Genomic DNA, 13846 nt, shown 5'->3' on the forward strand with positions numbered 1-13846 from the left:
GAGGCTTTAAAAATGTTCAAATTTAATAGACAGAAACCAATGTTGAGATACCAGTGCAGACACTCTGCTATTCTATTCTAACTTTTCTTCCAGGAGGCTGGAAGAACAAGCTTGATGAAATATTTAAAATCAACACTCCAATCTCTTCAACCATTATGGACTTAGAAAACAACTAGTTGGCATTTGTAGAGGTATTTAAACATTCGTTATTATAATGAATTCCTATAAAAATAAGAAATTCTTTAAAAATATCCATTCAAGTATTTTATATTTTTTCAGGCACTTAATTGATTTATATTGCTTTTTTTAATACGAAAAGCTTAACACAAAAGGCAGTGATCGTTATAGCTCCTTTTTATTGCTGTTGGTGGGATAGGATTGATATCACTTCCTTCCAGAGCATCTTGGCTTGAGAAAACATGAAAAAAAGATCTGGTCCAATGACATCACCCTACATAAAGATTTTATAGCACTGAGGTGAATGAAAGCCTTTTCTTGCATACACTTGTACTGTACAGTTGATGTCACAAGACACTCGAGCAATAATGAAGTGATTCATGCTGCAACCTCTGGTTGATTCACCCTGCAGAGACTCAGTAAAATGCTGAGTCCCATCATACTTACAGAATTCGGTGTGGCTTAGCTGATTACCCTGGGGCAAGGCATACACAAATTTAAAATAAAGTTTAAAAAAAAAAATCCATCATATGTTAAGAAACACTTTTTTTTTTTTGAAACATTCTCTGAAAAAAAACCAAAACAAACCCAAAACCAAGCTCTGAAAGAAATTTTGATTAAGCAGACCAAAATCTGACAAAGTATTAGTTCATGTTCTGTTTTTTTCTCCCACAAATGCAAAATTCTAAGTAACACTAGAAGAAACTGATTTCTTACCACGATAATGTTTCCCTACAGCACAACGGAGATTAACCCATCTCTTCATAAAGTAGGCAGTAATGTGAAGACTCTTGGCTGCAACATAAAACAAAGGGATAATAATAAGTGCAAGGGTATCTTGGGCATTCTGGTTTCAAAGTGTTGCGCATCTGCAAAGACAGGATTGAGAGAAAGCAGCAGCAGCTCAAGAATACAAAAGAAAACGTAACTTTAAAGGAATATTTTTAAAAAGAAATTGCTCATACTGAAGTCTCAAGAAATTAGTATCTGAAACAGGGAAAATCTAAACAAATCACTAACCACCAAGTTCTGGTATCCAACCACAGAAATAAATTTAAATCAATTACTTGATCAGAGATGTCATCTGCTTAGTAGCCTAATGTCACGATCACTAGTCCTACAGGCTCGAGTCTTGTTCACCGTGGTGTTTTCATACTTATTCTACAAGAACACTGCAAATGACCATTTACTTAACTGCCTTCTAGGGAAAGGTGACGTATTCAAAGCTGATAGAAAAAATGCTGGCTATAAACCCCCCTTCCACAAACAAACACGAAAGGTCTTAATTATCTACAATTCCATTGAATTAAGTAAGAAATGCATACATTTAAACTCCACAGTATCTATGAGTAGACAAGAGCTAGTCTGGCTGACCCAGCAAATACCTGTAACATACACAGAGGCTTCTTCAGTTTCTATTCCTGAGAACAACAAAAATCCCTGTGCATCAGGAGCATAAGAAAAGGATAGAAAGGATTCTATTACAGCGAAGAGACTATTAGACTACTGCTAAGGAAATCAGCTTTTACTTTTGTTCTACTTAAATTCCCAAATGACCCTGAGTAAATCAGTTAGGGCTTGATTCATAAAGGTATTTAGCAATTTAACTCCCACTGAAATTGCAAAAAGTTAGCATCTGTGACTCCTCCTCCATAGTCTCTCTGTACACCTCACTAAAATGAACGTGCAAAAGAGAGTTAGTGTTATTTCCCCTAACTCTGATGGGTTTTGCAATACTTAAATTATTGCTGCTTCCAAGACAGTCAGATACCCTAGGTGCAATTACCACAGAAGAGTTAGAAATGCTTCTAATCTAACCATTTACAAAGAAATAAGGAAAGCTTGTTTGTTCCAGTCTCAATCTCTACTGAGCAAGTGCCAAGGCATGCCTTATTTCTAAGTATAAGCCCCAAAATGCATGTCCTCTCCTGCACAGTCTACAACTCTCCTACTTGTAGGAGATCTCCGGGAGCTCCCCATCAAGTGCTGTTCAGCATCACCTCTCATTAAGAACTACAGTTATTGATCACAATCAATCCCTTTGAAATTTATCAGCCATCTTTTTTTCCTTCCCCTCAGGAAGATACCTAAAATTTGACTTCCCTTTAGAGATCAAGTCAAGATGTGACAAGTTGAACCATCCCTTAAAAATGATGAGCGCTGGAGAAAAATTTGGATGTAATCCACCAGCTTCATTAACTGTATATTTATGAGCACAATTAAAGAAAATTACTTTTAGCTATTTCCAGTTTGGCATCCACAATTCTTTAGATTTGTTAGTAGGGTTAGCCAAATCAAAGAATTTGCCCTGCATATAAGTTGTTAGTGTGCTAATAGCACCTTCCACTGTGACCTCCATAACACTGAAAAAGTAACATTCCTAAAGTTACAACTTTGCAAACAAATCTTCAAACAGAGAGTAAATATTAAAAGAGTCTATCCACCTCCGTTTGTCTGGGATATTCTAAATGCATTTTTCTTGAGAGGAACTTAAAATGAAAAAGTGTGAATCTTTCACTTTTCACAGGGAAAAGCGTGATACTTCATTCCTGAAATTCTTCTATGAATCAGTGACATGTCTATCTGTTTATTTTTCTTGCTATCCTGGTATTCTCTGAGAGGTTAAGTATTTAATCATATTTGATTGACTAATGGCCTGAACAAAATTTCAAATTCCTCTTCAAGGCCCTTGATTCAGCTAGCTACTGGTCTCTGGAAGTGAACACCTACCTCAAATCTAACAAAATAAATAATTACATAAGAGATCAAGACACCTCTACACTATTATTGCAGTGTCAGCTCAAGTCTGAAAGTCTTATAAAGCCTTCACAGGGAGTTGCACCTGAGCTAATAAGCTCAGCCCAGAGGGACTAACACTAGAAAATAATTTTAGTTGCCATGATTATTTACTGCTTGACTTTGCTGAAAAAGCCTGAACAGATGATTTGCTGTTTCTTATTGCAAACTGTGAGAAAACGTTAAGACGCATTACATTCAAGATACCTATATTTTGAAAGTATCACACAGCTACACTCATCAAATATTTTGAAACTCTCTTGTATGTGACATCTGATCTAATCCATAGTCAGCTGAAGTTTGCAAAACTTCCCTAGTTTTAAAGTTGCCAGAGTTACCGCAGAACTATAAAAACTGTGATATCCTCTTTCTGCTTCCTTCAAGAGAAATATATTATCCAATTAACCATTCTGCTTCATGAAATAAGAAACTAAAAAACAAGCCCCACAAGAAAACCTTTTTCTCTGACAACCTCATGCCCCTTGCAGCTTCTTAAACTTTCTACTTAGTTACTCAGTGTGACTCTAAGGCTGTTCTCAATTCCAGACTTGTCCACCATCAACACTGTTTATATACTGGCATATACTAAGGTTGGCTTTGGGCAAGCTGTGGATTATGCTCCAGGGAAGATGGCCAGTGTATACTCAGCAAGGACCAAAGCTCCTGTTCATGATATCTGGAAGGACAGAACAAGCGATCTGTACCAAATGATCCAGTGCTAATTCCTTTTAAGCACACCATACAAGTTTGAACCTCGAACTACAAACGCTGGTTTGCAGCCAGTAATACAGAGAGAAATTTCACTGATCTTAGGCTCAGCAAACCCACTTGGCCCAATCTTCAGTTTCTTCTTCATCATGCAACGTAGACAAAGTTCCATTCATAGATCACCACCACAGAAGCAAAAATTAAACTGTTGTTAATGATTTGGAGTTTTGGTTTTCTTACTTCAAAACTGTGCACCTAAATCATCAGGTTCCAAAAACAAACAAAAAGAAACAAACAAAACCCCTCAAACCCAACAAAATACACAGACCCTGAAACCCAAAATGTGACTGAATAAAAGTGGTTCTAGAAAAGCCACACTTCAGTTTCAGCTGAAATATGTACCAGTGAGTGCTGCTTTTTAAGGGAATGGTAATTCGCCCTGCTTGTTATGTTTCATAGTCCCAGGACACCGAGAGGAAGTATCAGACACTGACTCTTTACTGTAAGACTATCCAGCAACACTTGTTTTCCAAAGGAGTCACAGCCAAGCTGACTTGTGCTTCCCAAAGGCTGCCAAGAAGAGGCTGTGGTAGAGCGTGGAGCAGTGGGAAGCCCTCTCCCACAGCTATTACGGACCATTCATCTGGGAGCCTGGGAAAATGCCTCTGAGCCGCCGAGTTATCTGGAGCAGCCTGGCAGGTGTTCACTTCCCAGCGCAATCTGGCACCTGCGTGGCTCTGTAACTAAATTCAGTCAAGTCTTCTCCAAAGGCACAGTACAAGCCTAAGAAGGCCAACTGCCCCCCAAACATCTCCATATCTGACAGGCACCTATTTCTCCTCACACAGCATTTTTATACCATCTTTAAAAAAAACACACCTATTTTTCCTCCCAGCCTAGATGTTGCACATTTCTCACAGGCAATGTTCTGGATTAGGCTGCCTCTACATTTGGAAAGTAACAACAAAGTAAATCATTGCAACACAGAGATATTAAAAAAATAAGAGGATGAATTTCTTATGTTACAACGTGAAAGTAAATACATAGGTGCATTAGACTTTCTGAAATACTACATTGTACATTTAAAAAAATAATCTACATTTTGCTTATGCTAGATTAATTATTCCACACAGATTAAGCTATACTAGTAATAATGTTTACAGTATATAAAGCTTTTCATCTTCAAAGTGCTCTACAGACATATTATTACATTGTTTTTTAGCAGTCATATTTCTTCACCTAAAATTATTCACCACCAAATCCAAATTCCTGATCGTTTGTAAACAAAACAAAAAGGGAACCTTTTATTCTAAACCTACTGGTAATCCTACAGCTTTCCTTCCCCAAAACAAACGTATGTGTCCATAGCATGTCCTCCAAGGTAGGTTGCCATTTCTAATTCAGTCAAAATCAAATGTTTGCACATAAGTTTAAGTCAAAGTCTAGGATAGACCAGGGACAGCAGACACAGGTCAGCAGATACAAGAAGCTATCGAGACTTCCTGAGCCTTTTCAGGTATTCGGAATCAGTACAGAATTTCTGTATTATCTCAGACACACACACAAAAAACCCCACAACCTGAACTTCATAGTTAATGACAACAAGCATCTTCACGTAGTGCAAATTTTTATACACCAAATAGTGGGTTTCAGAACTACTTAAACAGCTGAGGATGGCATCCACTCTTTCCATCCATTCTGCCTTCAGTTCAAAGAATTTTATTTTTTTATTATTTCAAGTGACAATCACAAGCAGGTACACAGGAAAATGTGTACTGATCAACGCAAAATAAAGCCCATAAACTTTTAAAAAAATGTTTAAGACTGAAGAAAAAAACATTTAGGCCATTAAATTTATATACATAAAGTATGGACTGAAAAAAACCCAAACAAAACAAAACAACTTGGGTGCAGTATTGAGTGGTTGAGCATTGCTTCAGGGTCTGATCTTGCAAACTCTTATACCTGCAAATAAATTCAATGATGTAATTCACCTCTGTCATTTACCAGGGTGCCTCACAGTCAGTTTAAACCAAGCATAGACAAAAAAAGTTTACTGATTTTTTTTTCCCTCCTTACTCTTTCACAATTTCATTAGTATTAGTGCTATTCTTCTATCTGCTAAATCTTCTGAACACAGGCCAGTTGCCAACACAAATAGGTGAGAGATCTGTCCCATCAAGGATGTGGGGACAAGATTTAGTTCCTGTCAGGGAACAGGGTCCCTGACTGGAAGACAGATATTAACTTTTAAATGAATCTAATCAAGACAGGATGAGATACGCCTAGTAGAAACCCCTCTGCTATCAGAACATTGATAGCTAGACATGGCACACGTCTAAAACCTTCAGAATATAAGTCATTAACAGTGAAACTGGACTGAGCCATTTTATGAAATCCAAGAGCAGGGTTGCAGGGCTTTCCTCTAGCAGGAGAGGTGCAGAATTTACTCCGAAATCAGAACTATACTGGCCAAACTGGATCTAGGATAAGGCATTTCTTTACCTATTTCTCATGGGTATTCTGGAGGAAAGAACTGAGAAGAAAAGCATGTATGATGCACCTGATGGAGGTCCTGAGAACACACCAGCTCTGAAGGACAAAGATCTTCTTCCCCTCACTAATACTTGAGATGGAAAGGCAGGCTGATCCAGTCCTGGCAAACAGCGCTTAAGACCCAGTCTCTCAATACCCATTCATAATGTATAAGCCATAATAGCTAGCACCACCTGCCAATGCATTCAAGCAGATAAATGTAGAGCAATACATTTGATGGTCAGTGTACCATTATCGCAGACAACTGTTTTCTAATAGGAGACAAGATTTGATTTCACCCTTTTGTTGATCTTGGACTCAGTGACCATATTATTAATTGCATGTGATGGGCTTTAACACATGAACTAAAAGCTATTTATGAATACTCACTGTTTTGAACATATAAACTGTATTCCAGAGGAAGCCGCAGGCCTGGACTTCTTTAACCACTGGAACGAGCCCAACAACTGAGACAAAGGCTGAGAAAGGCATCTGTTGCTACCAGCCAAAAGGCAGAAAGAATTGGAAAACAAACCCTGTGGTAAACACTGTCTGACAAGTCAGCAGAAGAGGAGAGAATCTAAAGTCTTTTCAAAGTGGCTGCATAGTCACGAAGGAACCACTTAGTTAAAAACTATCTGATGCCCCATTTGCACATCAAGCTCAGCATCTCCCCCAAACTGGCCAGACACAGCTGTATCCAAATGGAGCAATGTCACTTACTTCCATCACTGAATTCTTCGCAGTGATAAAAGTTAAGGTAGATTCTAGCTAAAATGAAACACAGATGCTGTGATGCTGACAAGTTTGATGTCCAGGGCACTAGAGAATACATACATTTAAAGCACATGCCTCTCTCAAAAAGGTTAAGTCCTTTCAGCCGGTCTCTGTGGTTTTGTTTCCTTGAGGATATCCATGAGCTTCATGAATTTTTTTGATGCCATGAAATACTTGAAAGGGAGGATTTTGTATTTTAAATATCAGGAATCTCTACAAAGCAAAGTCTACTCTAGCACAAACACTCAACCAAAACGTGGAACTCAACCTTTCAGAATTTAACAGACATGACTGATTCCCCTTATTGTTCATTAGAACAACATAATCGCAGGTGCCAATACTACGATGCTGAAAGATTTTCAAATAAAGTCAGTCAAACCCTTCAGGGGTCTCCAGGCTCTATTTTTTTCCTGGCAATAGGAAATAACTTCTGCAAAAATTCTTCCCCAAGAGGAAAGGGGTTTAACCCTATAGCTCCCACAGCTGACAAGACTTTCATCTTCTACCAATAACAAGGTCTCTAGGCAAAAAGATGTCAGGAATATAGTGGATCACACAGCTACAAAACCTATGGGTTTCGTGAAAAAAGCCCGACAGTCTGCCACTGGAGACATGATGGGAAACAACGAGAGGGAAAGAAAAACTTGTAGCAGGTATCTTCAGCAGAACTTTAAAAAGATGGCATGAACGTGAAAAGGTAGTTTCTTCAAAGCTGATCCTGATATACAGCAGCAACAAATGTTCTTGTCTTTGTTTTTTGAGGACTCCTGTTAGGACAGCCCAGTGACAGCTAAGAGGTAGATGTTGATGGTCATGACTCCTCTTTTTCTTCTACCCTATCATCTAGGGGACACTTCAAAAGAAATTGACTTCTAAGACACACGTGTGGACTTGAACCAGCAAGTGCTTCACATTGCTGTCTGAACAAAGCAAGTGGCGCCAGAGGTTCATGGGTTTTTGTCTTTTCATATAACAGACTCTTTTAGGTTTGTAAGAACGCAGAACATAGGGAAATTCTAGAGTACAGCAAATAGGTGGAAAGTCACCACAGTGGAGCCTTCTGTACTTTCTCTTTTTAAATGCTGGCAAATAGACCGTAATTAAATCAGCTGCTGAAAGGCTCTAGTTCCAAATAAGTCTCCACCTCTTTCTACTCTCACAAGCTCTGATGCAAAGAGACCACCACCAAAAAGACCAAGACCAGCCCATGATTGTGATCACCTGATCAGCGCCACTCAGCTCTAGAAGTGAAGCAAGCGCTGGTTGTGGTGCAAAGAGATGGAGACTGACTGCAAGATGGTTTGTAACAAACTGCTCATTTTAGCTTACTTGAGCGCAGTGTTATAAGGGACCACCTGAATTCTGCAGCTCAGTATCTTGCAGTTTCTGGCATCAGTGTAACAGATGCTAAGTGAAAAAAAGAGTACACAGAACATTCTCTTTTGCAATTCTAAATACCAAATTTAAGGTCTTTTATACAAAAATTCAAGAACCATGAGCTTGTCTTGTGCCATGGGAAGACAACAGAAAAGAACAGACAGGCATTGCCCACATCCTATGACCCACATGCAGGCACACACAGGAAAAGAAAACTAAATATCTTAAAAGAAAAAGAGTGCCCACAACGCACATTCAAGATTGTGCTGGACTTCTTTCCCCTCCTCTTTTCAAGTAAATGTCTTTATTATTTGCTGTACTAGTAAATTTTTATTTACATCCATACATTTTTAAGAAATTAGAGCCCAGGCCCTGCAAAGCTTTGCTGGTGTAGTTTTGTTTATGGTCTGTCACTTGTGCCTTTGTAGTCAATAGAAATACTCAGTGTGTAATAAACACAATATATCTAGTACCCCAATGGTAAATCAAATGCACAGAACTGCTCTCACTGAACTACTTACGCAAAGAAAGTATGCATAAAACTTTTTTCAGGAATTGGTCTTCCATGGCTATCTGGACAGATTTCTGTAAAGCCTTATAAACATTTTCCAAATATAAACAAACCCACAAAAATGTTTGCAATTTAAAAAGTTGTATTTTCTCTCTACCTTTGTCACATGATAATGAAACAAGAGCAAATAACAAAGGAGAGTATTATTGTGTAATATGGTAACATGGAAAGTTTAAAAGAAATTTGTATTTAACCACAAAATTGCACCCACAATTACTTACAGTTATAATGAAAATAGAAAGGACTTCAATGTTCAACACACACCTATAATGACTTTTTTTTCTTAAAATGTAATGACAATTTTTGTTTTTCTTGGACTGCTAGTGATAGTTTGGGGACTTTTCTATTGAGACTTGTAGGGAATGCAAGGGTTAAAGATGTGTAAAACAGATTTTCTCACAGTTTAAAGAGAGCAAAACAACACATTTAGGAAACCAGACAGCTATAAGGTCAAAACGTTACACTTCCAGGTCAAACTTCTGGTTGTAATTAAGTAAATTCCTTTAAACATTTCTAGGGAAATCATATTTCTTTTAGGTTTTATTTCAAATCCCTATTCTTTCTTGCTTATATTGTAACCAAAACAATATTGCTCTCTTTAGACACATTTAATAGAGTACTTTTTTTTTTAAAGGAACCTGACATTTAATCTCAAAATAAAAATCAAATCCTTTTTTTTCATCTCATTTAATACACAGTTGAACTAATTTTTTAAAAGGCAAAAGAAACTATCAAACTTAGTTAATTTTTTTATAAATAGATACAGTCTTTCCATCTCCCTTAGAAATCATACTTCCCTTTTTATTCACTTTCATGATCTATATTTTCATAGTAGGGTTTGGTTTTGGGTTTTCTGGGGTTTTTTTACTAAATCAAGCTATTTTCCCCCTCCCATGCAGTTACATCAAAAACCCTCAAGCCTAAGATGCTGACAATGGTCCTGATGTAAACACTTACGTGCCTGCTAAAACATACCAACAACCTCATGACTCCTAGCACTGCCCAACGAGATTATTCAGGTCTAAATACATAGAACCTCTGTCCCAGTAACACACAGAGGTTTTCAGAGTTTCTTTCAGAAGTCCCAAACACACATCTGCATTATCTGCACACAGAACATTATCTGCACATGGACAACAAGCACAACAGGAATGCTGTGTGCGTGGCTTTCGTAACACACGAGAGGCAGACCTGGTACGCATCTAAACAACTCACTGTGTATGTTAGCAAGTGATATATGCAATCATACGTACTCTAGCTGAAAAAAAAATGAAGTCCTAAAGGCATATTCATACTACACTAAAATTTTAGTCAGCAAAAGATATGAGCAGATTCAGGCATTATTTGCAAACACTTTTCTTCAGCAGAATGCACATATTTTGTTAAATTGCCTTCACTACTTTATCTGTAGCATATTCCAGGCAAAACAGTCTTTGAGCTATCCCACACACATATTTGTAAAGGTCAGACAGCTAAAGAAAGTCAGGTCTGTCATACTGACCAAATAATTTCTTCTCTGGTATTTTAGACATTCCAATACAAGGAATTTGAGCATCCATTAAATGCAGACCACGGAATCTATAAAATTCTTCTAGCAGAAGTCCTATTTGCCAATTTCATAAAGGATGGGAGAAGATAATTTAAAGTCAAACTTATTCTTCAGAAAATTTCAACTGAAACAGCAAGCACTCAAAAAAACCCCCAAACCTATCTGCTACCTATTCTATTCCAACTTTACCTAGTGCTTAAACAGGTCCTAAGCAGCTGTACACTGATATTCTATCCTCCATATTCCTGCTACCAAGTGACTATAGAAGCTTTAAAAAACTATACAGAGCACACAGGAAAAAGTACCTAAAGACATAAAAAAGAATCAGGCAAATAAGACATGGCAAGTGCTTAGGGACAGATTTTCAAAATCACTCCGTGTGAACTCCAAAAATGCTGAATTCCCACTTGGGACAAACAGATGCTAAGGGCTCTTTCAAAAGGTAGCTGTATGTTCCCTGGCCTAGATGAGAGTCACTTTGATATTCTCAAGTGAATATCAAATCAGAAATTAAGGTGAGGTTCATCTTGCCTAACTTGCAACATCTGCATCAAACTAGTATCCTAAACTTCATTTTTAACTGATAGATATTAACTGCCTATTAACTTCCAGCCAGCTTTGATAAACTGAAAGAGGAGACATAATTCTACATTTTAAATACACACGATTAAAGGATATTGATTTTTTGATTAACTATAAAACTCCAAAGATAAAACTTTTAATTTGCATAAATACATGTGTTTGCATAAACTTAAGTACTAACAGCAAAATTACTATGCAGATCTACTCGGATGCTATAGAAAGACCTTTGGAGTTTATACAGGTATACGAGACAGTAGCTGACCGCATTTGTGAATGCACCACACTTTTTTTCCCCACACACACATACTTGAGTAATTTTCATAATATTTTCTTCTTTTCATAAAATGAAAAAAATCATATGGAAACAAGATGGAAGCAAGAGAAAGAAGCAGAATGAATTAAGGCAGATATTAATTAAAGGTTAGAGGTCAAGGCTGTTTTCAAAACCAAGACCAAATTCTTTCTTTTCACAAAAATACACCAAATTAAAACCTCTGCTGTTGTTTTAAAATAAAAGATATTTCTTTTCAGTACAATACTAACTATATAAAACACTTTATTAAGGGTATCTTTAAAATAAATACACTATTTCATTTCCTATCCAAGGCCATAAATAACTTCACATGGGAGCTGCAACTAGGTAAGAAATAAGGCTAACACATTCAATCCACCTGGTGCTGCAGCTGCCCCACGTAAGACAGGGACAGCAATCGCTAAAACCTCTGCAAATACCAGTTTAATAACAGGAAGACAAGTTAGATCCTTCAATCTAGAAAGTGCAGAACTTTCTCTGACAATCTTTGCAACACACTGACTCTCTCTGACATATTAATGAGTTTTCAGTTTATAGCACAGGCTTTTTTCCAGAGAAGTATGATGATAAGAAAGGCCATACTGGGTAAGATTAAAGGTCGATATAGCTAAATGCCTTGCACGTAAAAGCCGCTATCAATGGCTACAAGGGGAGACTAAATACAAGAGCAAAGCGCACATGGTTATTTCCCCAATACTCTCCCAGCCGCGAAGCACTCTCAGCTCAGGCCTTTATTGAACCAAAGGAGATTTGTGAATTCTGTATCCTCCCTGGATTACTCTCCCATGTTCTCTTCCAGTTCTGCAGACTCAGCACAAGCTTTTACTATACCCATTATCCTTTGGCAAAGAGTTCCACAGTTCTGCTAACTACCATGGAGCTTCCAATACCTTCGTTTGATGCCCTCTAGTTCTCAAATTGGAAGAGAAGGGGAGAAGAAATGATTTTGTAGATCTCTCTTGCATTCTCCCTAGTTCATATATTTTCCAGGCTGAAGACTCCTAGCACACTTAACTGTTCCCTGTATTTTGTACGTTCCCTGTAGTGCATTTCCTCATCTTGGATCATCTTTGTTGCCCTTCTTGGAGCTTTTCCCAATTCTGTTGTATTATAATCTAGGGTAAGGAAAAAACCATCACTAAAAAGAAAATACCCAAACAGCGCATCGGTATGGGGTTTTTTTGTTCTTGTCAAATATCCTCTACCCTGAGAAAAGAACACCAAAAAATTCAGATATATAAACTTGATCTTCTAGAAGAAACACGTTTTGGTGAAAACAACATGCCTTTATTCCCCATTAGCTGGCTGTAAAAAATGAAAAAAGTAATCTAAAGCAAATACAGGAAATATTAAGTACAACATACTAATCAAAACATTTTTCATAAGTTATTGCATAAGTTACTGCATACTTCAGGGAGCTATGAGGCTCTCTTGTCACAGACAGATGAATGTAAGTTTAAAGTTCACAAAGATCTGCAGGACTTGGCCACAAATCATAAATGAGTCCATTGTAAAGAAGCTGCAATATAATTCTTTTGAGAGACAGAAATTATAACGTGCAACTGCAAACATCAAAGTTCATTTAAGAGACTTCTGTCCTCCTCAGTCCCCTATGGTAGCTTATCTGCCATAGCTTACTTTCCCTCCAGTTGCATGCATCAAATTTTTGTGGGGTTGCTCTTTAAGCAAGATAGGTGAAATGACTCTAGTTAAAACCAAACAAAACACTATTTCACAGCAGAGGAATAAGAGTTAGCAGCTGGGAGGGTGGGAATAAATCAGTTTTGCTGCTACAGGATTGTAATGTGGAACATACCCTACAAACATCTTACACAATTCACGTTCTACAGTAACAGTGAACACTCGTAAAGCAAACTAGGGCAGTCTGAAAAGGGTGTTTTCCTTAAAAACATCCTAACAATCAAATTAAAATGCAAGGCCAAAACAGTTTGGAATATTTACCATCATGATTTATTGTATATTTTTTGTGTTCTTATAGGAGCCAAAAAATAGTTTCATAAGCAACAGAAATGTATTTTCTTATGAAATGGCTCCTTATTTAGTATTAAAAGAAATGCATAAGATGTGAACTTTGACTCCAGATCTTTGTAAGGCTGAACTATTCATAATAGTGCTGGTACTTCTTCCAGTTTCTCATTTTAGTAAGCTTATCAGAAGTCAATGTCTGAAAATTTAATGTCCGAGACTTCTACCTGTTAATAAAATTCAATCACATTTGCAAAAAATGACAGAGGGAAAGATGGACAGACACACACCGAGAAAACATGATCACAGTAAGTCCCATTTCCTTAGAAAACTAAGTTAAAAATATTAAAAAAATATACACAATCCCAGAGAAAGCAGATAAAATCAAGCTGGGAGCTCATTGTGCCATGTGACAGCATGGTCTCTGATTATTTTCACTGTAGAAAAGACCATACAATAAAAAGATCTGAAATCA

General features: G+C 37.3%; 1 protein-coding gene across 8 annotated transcripts in view; it reads right to left on the reverse strand.

The window, feature by feature from the left end:
- Positions 1-13846, reverse strand: part of SLX4IP (SLX4 interacting protein) — a 78582-nt gene that overhangs the window by 18706 nt on the left and 46030 nt on the right. For 7 of the 8 annotated variants that reach the window (XM_054819946.1, XM_054819945.1, XM_054819943.1 and 4 more), the window contains one exon: positions 895-972. In XM_054819946.1, the coding sequence (XP_054675921.1) occupies positions 895-943 (49 nt within the window). In that variant the 5' untranslated portion in view covers positions 944-972. Of the gene's footprint in view, positions 1-894; positions 973-1573; positions 1674-13846 lie in introns of those variants that run through there. The other variant, XM_054819947.1, reaches the window with a different exon arrangement.

Source organism: Grus americana, chromosome 3 (genome assembly GCF_028858705.1).
Source record: "Grus americana isolate bGruAme1 chromosome 3, bGruAme1.mat, whole genome shotgun sequence".
Classification (NCBI taxonomy): Eukaryota; Metazoa; Chordata; class Aves; order Gruiformes; family Gruidae; genus Grus; species Grus americana.